Here is a 17,485-nt window from a genome sequence, read left to right on the forward strand (position 1 = left end):
GTTTGATCACCCGATACCGATCAATCACCGATCCGATCAAGTTATTATTTATATTTTCTAAATGTTAATGTTTTAACTTTAATTCATTCATTCACTCATGAATTCATTTATATATTTGCCTTATAGTTATTTACCAGCATTACTATGTATTTATTATCATAGCAGTAACTAATTATTCCTTCAGCACTGTGGAAATCAATACCCCAAAATGGCCTCAAGTGGGCATACTGAACGGCTGGTTGATCGGATGCACCGATCCGATCCGATCGGTGAATTTACCTTTTGATCTAAACCACCGATTATCGCCGATCACGCTTTGATCGGCCCGATCCGATCCATTGCCGATTGATCGGTAACATCTCTACAGTATACTGTACTGTAGGCTTTTACAAAGTTAAAATAACAACTCCTGCTGTCTCCCTATGTGGTTGGACAAGCCATTTGTAGAGGTATAATGCACTGTGGAGCATGGATCTGGAGTGTGCACAGTGTAAGGAAGGCTACAGGGTTGCGTCTGGACGGACCACATGCAGAGTGCTGGCTGTGAGCTCATTTTAGTTTCACAATGTGATGCAATCGAAAGAAACAGTAGTATTTATTCATATTCAGTCCAGGCTGGTACCATTTTTCAGCTCTGCAGTCGTGATGGTACTACTGTTACAGAAAGTCTTGTATTGGGGTGTAACAGCTTATCAAACGAATTGATTTGATCGATTATAAAAAAATATATATTGATCATTTTTTTTAAATAGGATTAATAATCAATCCTGTAGCAACTCATAATGTAATAACGGCTCATAATGTAATAAGGGCTCATAATGTAATAAGAAAAATGTAATAAAAACTCATAATGTAAGAATCAGCTCATAATGTAATAAAAAAACGAGCGCATAACGTAATAATGGATTTTTCAATAATGTATAATGTAATAATGTGTTACATTAAGAACCTCCACATAGGAGGCTCATAATGTAATAAAACTTCATAATGTAATAATGTATTTTTATTACATTATGAGCTGATTATTACATTATGCGCTTTTATTACATTTTAATTATTACATTATGCGCTTGTTTTTTATTACATTATGAGCTGATTATTACATTATGAGTTTTTATTACATGTTTTTATTACATTATAAGCCCTTATTACATTATGAGTTGCTACACACCCTGCCAACTTTGTTGATGAAGAATGGAGCAACTACCGGTATCTGCTAAACATGCAGCAAATGAATACATTTGGGGATCATTTAGCTGTACAAAGCGCATCCACAATGTTCAACATACAGTTCGTGATTGTATCGACACTGGGTGTTGATGCAACATCGATAATATCCCCATGTGGTCAGTATGACGACAGTCTGCCATTGCTAGTCCTGGGCCACTTTGCTGAAAAGGCATTGACACTAAGGCTTGCCCACCTGCCCCCAGCAGGTAAATAAAACTTTGGGGCAGGTGAAGTTTGCTTTCAGGTTGCCCGACCGGGCAATTGCTCATTTGAGAGGGGACACGACCGTCTATAAACACAACACGAGATATCTTTCTAAACACCTGAACGTGGCTATAAAAAATATATATAAAATGACGAAGTGTGAAACCATAGCAATCATAACTACCTAGGTATTTGGATTTGGAGGTATTGAAGTATGATTCAAAATTGTTATTGAGTTAAATTGAGTGGTAATTAAAATCTTACCTATCATTTTATAATGGACGATTTACTTTTTGGGCAAGTGTACATGAACTTTGGGCAAGTAGAACATGACCTGTACTTGCCCGACGGGCAAGTGCCTCTTAGACCTTAGTGTCAACCCCTGAAGGTCATGGGGACCATTATGTAAGCCTTGATGGACCAGTCACACACTTGATTCAAAGAGCGCACCACTTCGATCTGTCCAGACCTAGGGCCAGAGTGAAGTACCGGGTCAGGGCCAGAGTACGGCGAGAGTGAGGGCCAGATTTAGGGCCAGACCAGAGTGAGGGACCGAGTCAGGGCCAGAGTGATGGCTAGACTTAGGGCCAGAGTGAGGGACAGATCGAAGTGGTGCGCTCTTCTCTGCTTCCTGGACTCTTTGAATCAAGTGTGTGACTGGTCCACCAAGGCTTACATAATGATGCCCATGACCTTCGGCAAAGTGGCCCAGAACTAGCAATGGCAGACTGTCATACTGACCACATGGGGATATTATCGATGTTGTATCAACACCCAGTGTCGATACAATAACAAACTGTATGTTGAACATTGTGGATGCTCTTTGTACAGCTAAATGATCCCCATATGTATTCATTTGCTGCATGTTTAGCAGATAGTTGCTCCATTCTTCATCAACAAAGTTGGCAGGGTGTGTAGCAACTCATAAATTAATAATGGCTTATGATGTAATAAAAACATGTAATAAAAACTCATAATGTAATAATCAGCTCATAATGTAATAAAAAACAAGCGCATAATGTAATAATTAAAATGTAATAAAAGCTCATAATGTAATAATCAGCTCATAATGTAATACAAATACATTATTACATTATGAAGTTTTATTACATTATGAGCCTCCTATGTGGAGGTTCTTAATGTAACACATTATTACATTATTGAAAAATCCATTATTACGTTATGCACTCGTTTTTTTTATTACATTATGAGCTGATTATTACATTATGAGTTTTTATTACATTTTTCTTATTACATTATGAGCCCTTATTACATTATGAGCCGTTATTACATTATGAGTTGCTACAAATCCCTATTTTGGTCATTATAGGAAAAAGGGGCGGAAATACGAAATCTAAATACTGAGATTATTTTTATATAAAAAGCTACGCTTCTCCATAACTCACTTGATAGAAAAAGTTATTGCTAGAATAATCTCTTAGAAAACAAGAAAGATGCAATTCCTTGAAATTGAAAGTGTGATGTCACACTAACAGAATCCCTTTTATGCCCATATAAGGAGTTCCCTGATGTCATCAATGTCCACATCACTGTGGCGCCCTGAGGCGTCTTACTAGTAATAATATAAATGAAACTATATGTAACGTATCTCTTAGCAAAATGCAAGCACGCGATTCCCGATGAAGCGGGTCGATTTGACATTATGTCCCAAGTACGTGCCACGGTGCCACCAAAACTGTGGGTGGAGTAGCGCGTCAAAATAAAGTTTATCTGGAAAGATGGAAGATGGGAATAAAGAATGTCGGACAGGTACTATAGTCTGTGTGTGGTTCCCCTGTTAGGGCAACCACAGGCTATAGGACTATAAAAACTGGTTCACCATCTGCATTGTGACTGTTATTTAAAGGTTTGTTAAGCCATTGCAGCTTGCACATCAGGTGACAGTAATTAGCTGTTCTCACCTATTGAACCACTTCAGGACACCTGGGAAGAATGAACTGCCGTACCACTCGTTACAATAGACTATTAGCTTCACCACAAAAGACAGATGGGACGGGAGTTAGAAAGACGGTCATAGAACAGAACGCTCTATACTGTCCTCAGGCCCTAAGTCATCTATCCTACCACTTCTGCTTCTGAATATACATACTTAAAGGCCTTTGCACACAGACGAAGAAGAAAACAATGATTCTCTATGACCTCATGCACACCGGCTCCGAATTTGCCATGCGGCAGGTGGCTGCGGCAGTGCGTTTTTTCCCGATCGAACCCAGTTCGATTTGTGCTTTCAATTCGCATGTGGTAAAAACTCATTGACTCCTTTTATGACTCCTTTTCGGATCCGCAGTGTGGATTCCGCACAGCCTTGCACACCAAATCCAATGCGTTTTAATCATGCAGAAAACGCAGATGATTCCACGCTCGCTTTGCATTCTACATTACAGTCTCTTTTCCACTAAAAAGTTAAACTTTTCCATAACCTGAAACTTTCCAGAAGCCATAACATTTTGTGATGTTTTTTCTTCTTTTTGTTTTCTTTACCAGTGTCCATTATAACCAAAAAACCACTCTGGGAGGTGGTTTCCCTTTTTGTGTGAATAATAAATCATAACTACATTAGACTTTTTTATCCCCCGCCCGACATTGACATTGATCTTGATCATCTTCCTGTCCTGGTGTCATTGTTAGGAGTCGCCCCAGGACAGTGCCATCACCAGGGACATCAACAGGACGTTCCCTGCCCATGACTACTTCAAAGACACCGGAGGAGACGGACAGGACTCTCTCTATAAGATCTGCAAGGTGAGACACGCATGTACACACACACACACACACACACGCCCTCCCGTGCGACGTTTTCTATACAGAACACTACTGTGCATCCAGTATTTCCCTGTACATGGAAAGGGGATGAATTGACATTCCACGAATGCCAGATCCTTACAAGCTGTATCTCGTTGTAAAGGTGACAAATCAACGATAACAATGATATCAAACACAATACCATTTGGCATAATTAAGGATGAGCAACACAGCTCATGTACATTGTGGGTAGCGTCCCTCCAAAAATGGTCAAAAAGGCCTGCAATACTGTTCCTTTGGTGTTTGCCTGTGTTGCTCATTCCACGAATGCCCGATCCTTAGAAGCTGTACCTTGTTGTAAAGGTGACAAATCAAACACAATACCATTCGGCATAATTAAAGGGGGGAAATAATGGACCGAATGTTGGCAAATTTTGCATTGCAAGCCATTTTGGCAAAACATTGGTCGGCGCTACCCAAACGTTTGGCTGTGTAGCTCATGCCTCGAATGCCCGATGCTTACAAGCTGCACCTTGTTGCAAAGGTGACGAATCAATGATAAAAATGATATAAAACACAATGCAATTTGGTATTATTAAAGGGGAGATATAATTAATTATTAATATGTTTCCTTTCTTTTTGTGCTGAGTTTACAAAAAATAATGGTTAAAGTGGTTACGTGACACAGATGCGTTCCCGGTCATAATGGGTCCATCCAGACCGATGGAACAGGTAGACCTCAAACCTCTGTGAACAACTGAGCAAGTATGCTGTACATCTCTCTAAATAATGCACTCATTACAAATTTGCACCTTCAAAATCCAAATGTCGGCATTGCGAAACTGAACAGTGCATGCTTAGGTTAAAACGTTTTTCGAGGGAAACGGCATTAGTCAAGCAGTCGTGAGTTGACAGGGGTATTGATCAATGAACTGAACCGACGCTGTTTCTGAGCGGGTTCAATGAGTTCATAACAATCACTGTTGTTCTCTGCAAGCCACAAAGTTTGTAATCACGCACGCACGCACACACACACACACACACTCGCGTGCACGCACACACACACACACACACTCGCGTGCACGCACACACACACACACACACACACACACACCCCTACATTGCCTCCACTGCTCCCTCCGTAATCCTTTATCAATGTTTGGCAGCAGTGGGCTCAGAGTTGTTTAATTTTCGTTACATTAACTATGTATGAGACGAGAGGGTGGCAACCACGTCCTCAGGTGCGTTTGAATAATTGATTGGCCCCTCCCTCCCCTGGTGTGTGGATTTATAGTCACATAGTTGGAGTTGTGCTCACAAATGGTGGTTTGTGCAGCTCACTGGACCAGTGCAGTCGCTGTCCGCCCCATCCTCTCACCTCCTTCTTCCTCCATGCTTCCTAATGCTTAATTAATATACCAGTGGTTCTCCAACGTAGTCATTTCCCCCAGGAAGTCTAGGGACGGCCTGCGATTAGCTGATATATGGAGGAAGGGAACGCTCATTTTGATTCATGTGATGACCTACAGCAGTGGTTCTCAAAGTGGATTTCAGGGACTCTCTACATTCCTTCACAGGGGTCTAAATTGACCCTTACAAGTCTAACTTTGACAGTGTACAAATGGAACCAAATGGACCTTATGGGGTCCATTTGGTTCCATTTGTACGCTGTCAAAGTTAAGGGTAGATCTTCGAATTTAAGTTTGAGAACCACTGACCTACAGTATGACATATTCCATCCACCATCGCTTGCCAACAAGGTTCAGCACGGGCACTATCTCACCTCGCACCTCGCTAGGGCACACCTCACAAGCCTCAAGTGGCTGCCACTGTGGGTGCGCCTCCCTAAAAGAATTGAGAGAAATTTGAGTTTTGAATCTTACAATTTTGAAACCGTTTTCAATTCCAATTTTACTGTTGCAGTGAATTGCTGAAACAGATTCAGTAGAGTATAAAGGCAGTAGAGAAATAATACTGTCTATCACTGTTACAATAGAATACAGTGCTGTAGATACAATCTGCTTTAGGCTGATTTATTTCTTCTTTTTTTTTAGGACAGGCTATGCTCAAGGATAGTTAAATCTTGTTATATATTTAAGAGGGTAACATGCTATACTGTACAATTGTATTACAGTAAGTGTGTGTGCGTGTGCGTGTGCGTGTGCGTGTGTGTGCGCGTGTGCGTGTGCGTGTGTGTGTGTGTGTGTGTGTGTGTGCGTGCGTGTGTGTGTGTGTGTGTGTGTGTGTGTGTGTGTGTGTGTGTGTGTCTGTCTCCCCCCCCAGGCCTACTCTGTATATGATGAGGAGATTGGGTATTGCCAAGGACAATCCTTCTTGGCAGCTGTGTTGCTGCTACACGTGAGTTCACCTATTGACAACATCCTATTGAAAGCTTAGCTCGGACATTACTTCCTTCCTGTGGGGAGACATCGATAACATTAACATTAGTGAAGGTGGAAGTAGACTCTACTACACAAATATACTGTAAGTGTGTGTGTTGTAAATCTGGTTGTGTTAAAGGAGATACACCATGCATTTAAAAAGTATTTATGTCATATTGTTTATGTCCCAAAAACGTTTTTCAAAAGATTTGAGGCTAAATTACCACTCCTGAATAGAGAGCCTCTCTCATTTTTGAATGGCTCTCAGAGCATTTTCAGCTGCAGTATAAAATTGGCCTGCGGGGGGGTGGCGCAGTTCTGCCGTTGTGTGTGCAGATATGCACCCCAACCAAACACTACACAAAAGGTCTTGCAAATAATAACAATAATATATATATATATATATATATATATATATATATATATATATATATATATATATATTTTTTTTTTTTTTTTTTTTTTATTTTTTTTTTCATTTCGATTATAGTTATATAGTTTTCTTTTTAACATATTGCAACCATTATAAACGGAATATTATTATCCAGCCATCTAGGCTGCATCTGAGCAGCTCCATGGGTTTTTAAGGGTTAATCTCAGGGTCACGCAAAGTTCAGTAGTTCACCCAACTGAAAGAGAAAGTTGTTGCAGCTGTCAGACTCACTCGGAGCATCGTTGTCCACAACAAGACTGGACTATAGCCTACTACAGATTAGAATAGTTGTTTAACAGTTTAACATGGTAGCGCGATCAGAGCAAGCAGAGGATATCATCAGAGGATCATCTGTTGTGAACTGATGAAGTATAAAAGACGGTGGATTGTTTGGATCCGAGCTAGCCTGCTAGCCAGTAGCCAAGGCTAATCTGCCTAGCGACGCTGCAAATGGATTATTTTTTGTTTAACGAGATACAGCAGATACCAGCTTGGTGAGTCCATATTTCCAATTCCTTTGATAGCAGCTACAATGGATGTGGCACTTGTGAAATGCTGTGTTTCTGCAACGTGCACACGTGGATATGTGTGAGCATACGTTGTCATGATAATTTGGCTGCTCAGGTTATTTAATATATATATTTTTTATTTTTTCACCTTGGTTTAACTTTTGAGCCACGCTGGCTGCTATGCAAATGAGCAGAAGAGGGGCTGGATTATTAAAATTAGGTCTGGTTTGGAGCTTCATAGGGGAGGGCAAATGGAGCACCCGTGGGATGCTTTTGCAGATCGTGACGTCCCATTCGGCAGCAAATCAGGACAGCCTGTTTTGAGCACCCGTGACAAGCTTTTAACTTGTGCCCTCCCAAAACCAGAGAAATACACAACGGTCAGAAATGGGACTTTGTGAGGATAGAAGATGCCAGTGGGACCCCAAAAAAAGGTTTTAAAATAGGAAAAGTGCATTTTCATGGTGTATCTCCTTTAAGGGTTTTCTGTAACATCCTCTCTTGCCACACATACTGCTATTATAATTTGCGTAAAGCCAACACTACCATCTAGTGGGGAATTCGCGTAGTACAGCAGGCTCACCTATCAGCTTTGAGGTTTCTTGTGGCACTGTTAATTTAACTCAGAGGGTGTAAAATGGACAAAAATAGACCCGTAGCAGAGTTTGATTAAGGATTAGGATGCAAAATGTAAAGATACGTTCAAATATGTTGGTAATATTGTGGTCGTCCAGCCACAGATCAAGTCTATCTTAACCACTTAAAACGTTTTATTAGCATTAGTGACGACCAATTAAATGAAGAGAGGTTGAACATGGGTGAAGTCGTCATGGTGTGGTTTTTCAGATGCCTGAGGAGCAAGCCTTCAGTGTGCTGGTCAAGATTATGTTTGACTACGGCCTCAGGGACCTCTTCAAGCAGAACTTTGAAGATCTACACTGCAAGTTCTTCCAACTTGAGAGACTCATGCAGGTCTGTGCTGTTTGTCTGTCTTTCTTTCTGTCTTTCTTTCTTTCTTTCTTTCTTTCTGTCTGTCTGTCTGTCTGTCTGTCTGTCTGTCTGTCTGTCTGTCTGTCTGTCTGTCTGTCTGTCTGTCTGTCTGTCTGTCTGTGGCCCCCGCTCCCTTGGCCCTCTGAACAGTCCTGGTAGTATTACACCAGGGCTGTTCAGTTTTAACCCTGTGAGCTTGTAGATTTTTAAAACATTTAAAAAGGTCTGGGAAAATAATTATTATATATATTTTTTTATTCAACGCATTCACTGCCAAGTAGTAATTCATTAATTATTAATCCGCCTCTGCCAGGGTTTTTCATTGTTTTTACCTTATTTTGACAACCCACGGAACGCACATGTGTAGACACGTTGTTTGTGGCATCCAACACATTTTTGTTCTTTCACCTGGAAAAGAAGATTTTTAACCACTATGACTATGATGATCCATTCTTTAGTTATGGTATGTTGAAAAAAGATTATTTTGACAAAAACAGATCTCCGCGTTGGCTTCCAATACATTGCTCTGCAGAAAAGGGGCTTTATCTCAGAATCTTTCTCCAGATCGCGTCCATCTTCGAGAAACACTCAGCGGCCCGTATCTAAGTGACAGTACAGCTGCCGTAGCAATGTTTCTTTTCCGTGTGAAAGAAAACATCTTGATCGATATCACAACATAGTGAATGTCCACAACGTGGACACGATCATGGCTTCCGTGAGTCTTCAAAATAATCTACAGTCAATGGCGGCAGAAGATATGTAAATAATTAATCATACTGGCAGACAAACACAAATGTATTCTAAATACAGTGCCTGAAACGTTTTCCTCTTATAACTGACTAGGGCTGTCACGATATGACATTTTATATGACGATTAATTGTCATTCAAATAATTGGCGATTAGCGATGTAATTGTGTTTTTGTCGTTGATAATTACATTTCTGTTTGGCTTTTAGGCTTTGAAGTTGCATATGGTAGATATGACACATAACCTAAATATACCAAGAAATTACTGACATATTTGACAACTTTATACTTAAAAAATAACATTTATAGTGGAAATAGCCGATCTACAAGCTCACAACGCGTTGCGATGCGATGCGTTGTGAGCTTGTAGATCTGCTATTTCCACTATTTTTGACATGGAAACGATTATGACGATTATGAAAAATAATCACGATTATGTCAAATAATCACGATTAGACGATTATGTAATAATTGTGACAGCCCTATAACTGACTAACTATATCTTTTCTTTCTCCTGTTTCATCTCCCCATCTACCTGTCCTGTGTGTGTGTGTGTGTGTGTGTGTGTGTGTGTGTGTGTGTGTGTGTGTGTGTGTGTGTGTGTGTGTGTGTGTGTGTGTGTGTGTGTGTGTGTGTGTGTGTGTGTGTGTGTTTGTGTGTGTCTTCTAGGAGTACATCCCAGACCTGTACTCCCATTTTGTGAATGGGGGTCTTGAAGCACACATGTACGCCTCCCAGTGGTTCCTTACCCTCTTCACAGCCAAGTTCCCCCTCTATATGGTCTTCCATATCATCGACCTGCTGCTGTGTGAGGTAGATAACTGACACACACACACACACACACACACACACACACACACACACACACACACACACTGTGTATTTTTCCAGATGGTATTGTTGTTATTGAGTCTGCCAGCATGTAAATAATAATTTCATTGTCATTGTTATATACTGTATATATATACATGTCATGTCCCTGTGTAGACATTTTGACCCTCTTTTTTTTTTTTTCTTCTTTTTTGGAGCTGTGTGAAACACAGGCTCCCTATACGTAGCTTTGTGGGTCTGTCTGTGTGTCTGTCTGTGTGTCTGTCTGTGTGTCTGTATGTAGCCTGACTTCGGCACGCTACTAGTCCCACAGTTTTGCCACCACACACTCGCGCCATATGTCAAATCGACCGGCTTACTCGGGAATAGTGGGCTAGTAACTTGCTAAGAGAAAGGTTCAATAGTTTAATTGATATTAATTTATTAGTGAATTAATTTTCCCCATTGACTTATAATGGCAATCGCAAAAACTCACATTCAATTATTTGTCTCTCGCAAACCATAGGGGCTAGAGTTTCAAGACTTGGAGAGGAGGTTCATAATGGTTTCAAGGATTAAATAAAAAATAATTGTGTCATTTGGCCGCATGGTGGCGCCATAACACCCCACTTTACGTTTTGGCCTGTAACTCTTGAACCGTAGGTCGGAAAATTAAAAATATTTTTTCCCTGGATTCCTTGGGTCATGACGCATCTCCCCATATAGGCCACGCCCATTTGCGCCATGATAGATTTTCCGCCATCTTGAATTTTCTCCAAAACACACTTTTTGCTCCTTTTCCTACATATTTTCTTCAAATGTCACAAAAATCGGTACACATGATCCACACACACACACACACACACACACACACACACACACACACACACACACACACACACACACACACACACACAGCTCCACTTCACACGGGTGTGATTTTTTTAAACACGTGAGAAAAAACCTACATAAAAGACGAAAAAAAACCAAAAAAAACCCCAAAGAAAACACGATACATAGACAACAAAAAGACAAAAATATCCTATTCATTACACAGTTCATGTTCACATATAACATAGACCCACACATTTACCTAGAAAATAAAACAAATAATAATAAAAAGGGGTCTGGCTTTGTTATGTCATTTTTGTCGTCATGAAAATAAAAAAAATAGGCTTTTTCTATTTGATGTTTGTATCTGGCTTACTGTATTGTTATGTTCATAGGGTTAATGGAACTCACCGGGGCGCGAGTGCGCGCGCTGCGTTCGTGCGGGCCTCGGCCTATGTGACGGGCGCGGGTGTGATCGTTAACGTTTCATGATATAATCCATCAGCGTGGCTTTACATAAGCGCACAATGTAAACAACCCGCTGCTATTTTCCATTGACTTAGAGCGCAGCCTCACTGAAGCGGATCTTCGCAGGGCTGCGCGCGTCATGCGAACGTGCAGCGTGCGTGTTGCGTAACGGCCGCAAAGCATTATAGGTAATGTAGTGTCTTTGCTAATCTGGCGATAAAATAGTAATATTGATTATTATTTATTGGTAGAAACGCCAGGATTGCCACTTTTGATATAAAGACGTTTCCAGACGTCTTTTTGGCTATTTTTGATTTTTTTTTTAGCAGCCAATGTGTTAATATTGCTTTCCTCAATCCATTTAAAGATCAAACGTTAATGTTGTTGTTGGTGTTGTTTTGTCAGGGCATCAGTGTGATCTTCAATGTAGCTCTGGCACTTCTGAAGGTAAGATGGTCCACTACTCATGTACAGTATGCATGAGCATACAAGCATGTACAACACAACACAAACTGTCAACAATATCTGCCAAGAACAAACAACACATGGTGGCATTGTACGAGCTATGAGCTGGAATACACACATGCATGCATGCAGTACACAGAAACTGTACTGTTTACACACAGATGACACACACATCAAGTGTGATTGTGTATTCCTTGATTTCCCAGAAGAAGTACAGTGGTGAGGGGATATTTGTTTGATTCAGTGGTGGAAAAAGTACTGAAATGTTTTACTTAAGTAAGGTATCAATACTGCAAGTTACAAGTAATAGTCAAAATGCACGTGAGTAAAATTATAGAGGTACTCATTGTGCAGAATGTCCCATTTCAAGTTTTCAAATGTATAAAAATCCTTTGAAAATAGCAGATCTAGATCTGGCTCCAAGCTCCCCTCTCTGGAAACGTCTCTATATTTTCTCCTTTCTCCCTCTGCTGAGGGTAACCATTAACAACCTGACCACCACATAAGAATGCATAGCTGGTCCATTCAGAGCCAGCCTATTGTTTGTTGGTGTTGGAAATTATTTGTGTAGACAGTTTGAATTTGGGGCCATTAACTGATGAACTGAACAAGACGTTGATCCTGGTACTCTATCAGAGGTCTGACTCAACGTGTTCGTATTTTGCTCCCCCCAGACATCAAAAGATGACCTGATTCAAACAGACTTTGAAGGAGCACTCAAGTTCTTCCGGGTTCCTGTTCCCAAGCGGTACCGTTCAGAGGAGAATGCCAAGAAACTCATGGAGCTGGCCTGTAGCATAAAGGTAAGGCTGGTGTACATTACTGTAAACCAGGGGTCTTCAACAGGGGGTCCTTAGAGTTACTACAGGGGGTCCTCCAAATCTTTGAGTGATAGAAAGTTTTTTTTCTCCTTTTTTATATTAACCACTTGAACCCTAGTGTCCATATTCTGAGAACTTTAACCAAAAATAGCAGATCTACAAGCTCACAACGCCTCGCGCTGCGAGGCGTTGTGAGCTTGTAGATAGGCTATTTTCAAAGAGGTTTGGTGTAGAGGGGAAAAAGAGCAGACTAAGTACAGAGTGAAAGGTCAGGTTTATTAAGTATTGACGGTTCAAGTGGTTGAAAACACAAATTGACATGAATTCAAAATACACTGATGATTGTGCTGTCAAACGATGAAACTATATGGAATCTCTGAAAAGGTTTTGGGGGTCCCTGCTTCATCTCTCTCTCAACTAAGGGGTTCTTGGACTGAAAACGTTGAAGACCCCTGCTGTAAACTATAATGGTATCAATTATAAACCTATGATTCGTAAACATCTGGAACAGACAGGAGGTTTCAAGGTGTTATCTACTGTTGTACTACTGTATTGTGTTACAGATGAATTAATTCATCTGTATAGTAATTATTTTGGGCTTTTGTTCTCTTCTGTAACAAACTAAACATACTCCAACTGCTGGTCTGTTCCAGCAATGCTGCGTAGATACCAGTAGGGGCCAATGTCGAGCTGAAGTAGAAAGTGTAATGGATAGAATGAAGGCATGCAAGAAGACACACACACACACACACACACACACACACACACACACACACACACACACACACACACACCTGTGTCCTGACCTGTTTTTAAAAGACCTAGTTTGGACTTTGAAGGTAACTTTCGGTAGACTTTTCTTTTTTTATCACTATACACCACAACTTACAAAGTAGTCTGCTGACCTTTTTAGATGAGAAACCAGTGAGAGAAACTTTTGTTTTGCTTTCATCAATACTATAGTGCAGGGGTCTTCAACGTTTTCAGGCCAGGAGGCAGGGACCCCTTAGTTGAGAGAGAGATGAAGCCCCTTGTCATAGATTCCATATAGTTTCATTGTTTGACAGCACGATCATCAGTGTATTTTGGATTCATGTCAATTTGTGTTTTCAGATATTTAACCACTTGACGTCAATACTTAACTCAATTAGCGCTGATCCCGAGAATACTAGTGAAAAATACTCGAGTAGCACATGGTGCCGATCCCGAGTATACTCGTGAAAAGTACTCTATTACTGTAACGGCGGTTCTCCTACCCTGTTGGTGCGCAGAAGGTCCTGACACGATCGCCCTCGCCGATTCATCATCATCACGGATCCACGAGCACAAAATAGTAATCCCATAACATTGAGGCAGACGGGGAATCTCATCTTTAATGTCCATTATCTCCAAACAACACTTTCAAAGGTAGGATGGCAGTAGATTCTCGCTTATATAACACATGTTGAAAAGCACCAATCCGCCATTACACAACAGTATGTTGATGACGAGCGATTCCGGTGAATGACGTGATGACGTCAAACCGGAAGTGTTTACGCTATGGACTTCTGGCCTTCAAAATAAGACAACGGTCGTGGATGCAGCCTGCGGGAGGCACGCTGGACATTTTAATCCGTTAATTTCTGGAGCACTAAATGAGTTAATAAACTTGACCTTTCACTCTGTACTTAGTCTGCTCTTTTCCCCCTCTTCATCAAAGCTCTTTGCCAAAAATAGCAGATCTACAAGCTCACAACGCCTCGCAGCGCGAGGCGGTCCCAGACCCCCTGTTGAAGACCCCTGCTATAGTGTGTTTGACACGCAAGAAATTAACATGGATGAGAAGCCTACACTCATTCATGCATGCATGATGTGTGCTCTGAGTGAGAAGAATTATAACAATATACTTTGCTTTCATTGCGCTGCTTGATGTTGTCGTTATTAAACTGTAGTGGCTCAACTCCCTCTGTAGCTTTGAGTCTTAAACGTGACTGAAATGTTCTGAAATCAAGTTGAAGAAAGTAGTTTAGCTTGAGGTCTCAAATAATTGACTGTGAGATTCATGGCAGTAAGAATCACTTAGAGTCAAATCACTTATTTCAACTTGATCGTGATTTGGCAAATTGACCACATAGGGAGAGCTATCTTAATCATGACATTTTACTTGACCATTAATTGTCATAAATAATTGCAATTAATGTTTTAATTGTGTTTTTAGCATTAAATGTTTGCCTTTTGGGTTCATAAACAAAAATTGCACGAGGCAGATATAACAAATTACTGCGAAAGGACTGACAATGACTAAGAAAATGTACCCATAATAGGCCACATTTAATAAAGTTGTACTTTCATAAATCAGAAACAGAATGTATGAACATCTATCAGCATGCAGACGATTATGCAAAAATAATTGTGATTATGTCAGATAATTTGTGATTAGGCGATTATGTAATGATTGTGACAGGCAGTCACTAACTTTGGGCCTCATTCACCAATAAGTTCTTAACTTTCTTCTTAACTTGTTCTTAAATTTCTTCCTAAGTGAATTCCTAAGTGAAGTCCAGTCACATTCATGAAACGTTCTTAGGAAGGCAAAATTGTTCTTAACTATGTTCTTATCATGATGAATGCCAATCCTCGTAACTTGAAGGGGTGTGCCAGGTAATCCTAATTATCATAGGTAGACGCCCCACATATCCTAATTTGCATCCCTATTACCATAGGGAGCCACCCACAAATCCCCATATAAGGCATGACTTCATGACACTCTCTGCAGTCACACCTGTGTTTGATTGCTGTACACAGAACTAACAACAAATCACTCACAGAAATAAAGAGAATAGCCTAACTAGTAAAGTGTAAAGATGATGGAACACTAGACTCCAAACATTAAAAAAAATCTGTGGAGGTACTTCTGAAGTGAACAGCTAATTATTTGTATTTAATGAATGAATGTATTTTATTATTTCACTAGACATCAATGTAAATTTGCTGAAATTAGAATGTTATCCATATTTCATGTTTGGAAATGGCATTAGTTGTGGATATGGATGGAAGGGTTGTGCCAGGGGGAGGGGGGGAGGGGGGGGGGGGGGGGGCTTGGGCTTCAACTCAACCGGCTCATTTTGGGTTGTGATGCAATTTTCAGACCTGTTGAAAACTAGTCAGTAAAGCAGTGGTTCTAAACATTTTCATGTCAAGGACCCCCAAATTAACATGCATTCTGTAGACCTCCACCTGAAAATATTTTCTGCCCGGGAAGATTTTTCAAGATTTATCAAAGTGTTTAAAAAATATCCGATCCACAAGCTCAAAATGGGCTGTAATTGTAGATCGGCTATTTTCAAACAAATTTTAAAACTGGGTTAAAATGGTAAAACTCTTCCTTGTTTTACTGTTGACCCCCTGGAACTTCCTAAAGGACCCCTGGGGTCCCCAAACCACACTTTGAGAACCACTGCTCTAAAGATATGATACAAATATTTTGATGATTTAAATCATATTATTATACAACTGTAGAATTGATGAAACTTAAAGAATAAATTATTTTAGCACAGCATGTCACACTTAACTCATTCTGTGCCAATCACGAGTATACACGTGATATATTAGCGCATCCCACAGTGCCAATCACGAGTATACTCGTGATTCAAAAAAAAAAAAAAAAAAAAAAAATTTTTTTTTTTTGAAATTTTTTTTTTGAATTTTTTTTTTTGGACCCCATCAAAACTAGTGAACATGATTTCAATCGCGATTTTGCATGTTTAACCCCCATACAACCCCCATACAACTCAGGTAGCAGACCTCCAAGCTCACAACAGTGTAAAACATAATGGCTATTATCTCAAGAATGCCTGAACGGATTTCCAATCGGATTTTTTTGTTTGAAAGCTGTGAACAAACTGCACAAACCCACAACAATGCAATCCAGGATTGCATTGGATTTTTTAGAGCTCATTCTTCTCTGTTTTTTTCCCATGCATGAGGTGTGCAAGGTTTAATCATGGCTAAGTTGACGAAAATAAGGCTTTTAAAATGCTTGGTAGCCAATAGCTAACTTCAAGCTAACTTCATCCTCTTCCTGTACATGCACAAAGGAAAGTGTTTAGGCAAGTCATGGCTGCAGGGCTTCTGCATATACCAGCATATCTCTATGGGATTGTCTGTGGCACACTGGGCCCCCTCTAGTGGTGAAAGGGTGGCATTAAATGAGTTAAGAACTAAAAGGCCACCCTAAGAGTGCTCTACAGTGTGCGTAGATTTGTTCTTAACATAAGAACAAATCACAGCTAAGAAAACATTGGTGTATGCCAAATCTTCTTAAAAAACTTCTTGGTCTAAGAACAAATTTCTTCGTAAGAACGTTCGTAAGTAGGTTGGTGAATCGGGCCCAATGATTCTGCAGTACTGACATTTTAAATCAAATTGGGTTAGCGTAAGTCAAGTTGAGTTAAATGGGAGTCAAGTTGGGTTAATCTGAAGCCAGCGTCTCACCACAGAGGTTTAACAGATCAGATGGCTGTCCTCGTTGACCTGGCTACTGGTTTCTCATTGAAGCATCAGCATGCATTACTGTGGGTTACCAGGTGCTCTAATGTAGTGGTTCTCGACCTTTTCAGGCCGTGCCCCCCCAAAATAATCCTATTTGAACTGGGGACCACCACCACACACACACACACACACACACACAAACACACACACACCCTGACAAGCACTTTGAAATGTAGGAGTTGAGGCATTACATTTAGTTTGACTCGGTTCCACGGGTATATATTTAGAAAATAGCCGACCTACTGTACATGCTCACAACGAATCGTGTTTTTTTTGGGGGGGGGGGCTCTTTATTTGACAAGT

The 17,485-nt window shown here is 40.4% G+C and overlaps 1 protein-coding gene across 2 annotated transcripts in view; it reads left to right on the plus strand.

Moving 5' to 3' along the window:
- The window catches only part of rabgap1 (RAB GTPase activating protein 1), a 155,784-nt gene that overhangs the window by 110,155 nt on the left and 28,144 nt on the right, over positions 1 to 17,485 (plus strand). For both annotated transcript variants that reach the window (XM_080742477.1, XM_080742478.1), the window contains 6 exons: positions 4,084 to 4,197; positions 6,481 to 6,555; positions 8,367 to 8,492; positions 9,927 to 10,070; positions 11,772 to 11,813; positions 12,506 to 12,634. In XM_080742477.1, coding sequence (XP_080598603.1) covers positions 4,084 to 4,197; positions 6,481 to 6,555; positions 8,367 to 8,492; positions 9,927 to 10,070; positions 11,772 to 11,813; positions 12,506 to 12,634 — 630 coding nt within the window. The remainder of the gene's footprint in view (positions 1 to 4,083; positions 4,198 to 6,480; positions 6,556 to 8,366; positions 8,493 to 9,926; positions 10,071 to 11,771; positions 11,814 to 12,505; positions 12,635 to 17,485) is intronic.

Source organism: Nannobrachium achirus (assembly GCF_963921795.1).
Source record: "Nannobrachium achirus genome assembly, chromosome: 15".
Lineage (NCBI taxonomy): Eukaryota > Metazoa > Chordata > Actinopteri > Myctophiformes > Myctophidae > Nannobrachium > Nannobrachium achirus.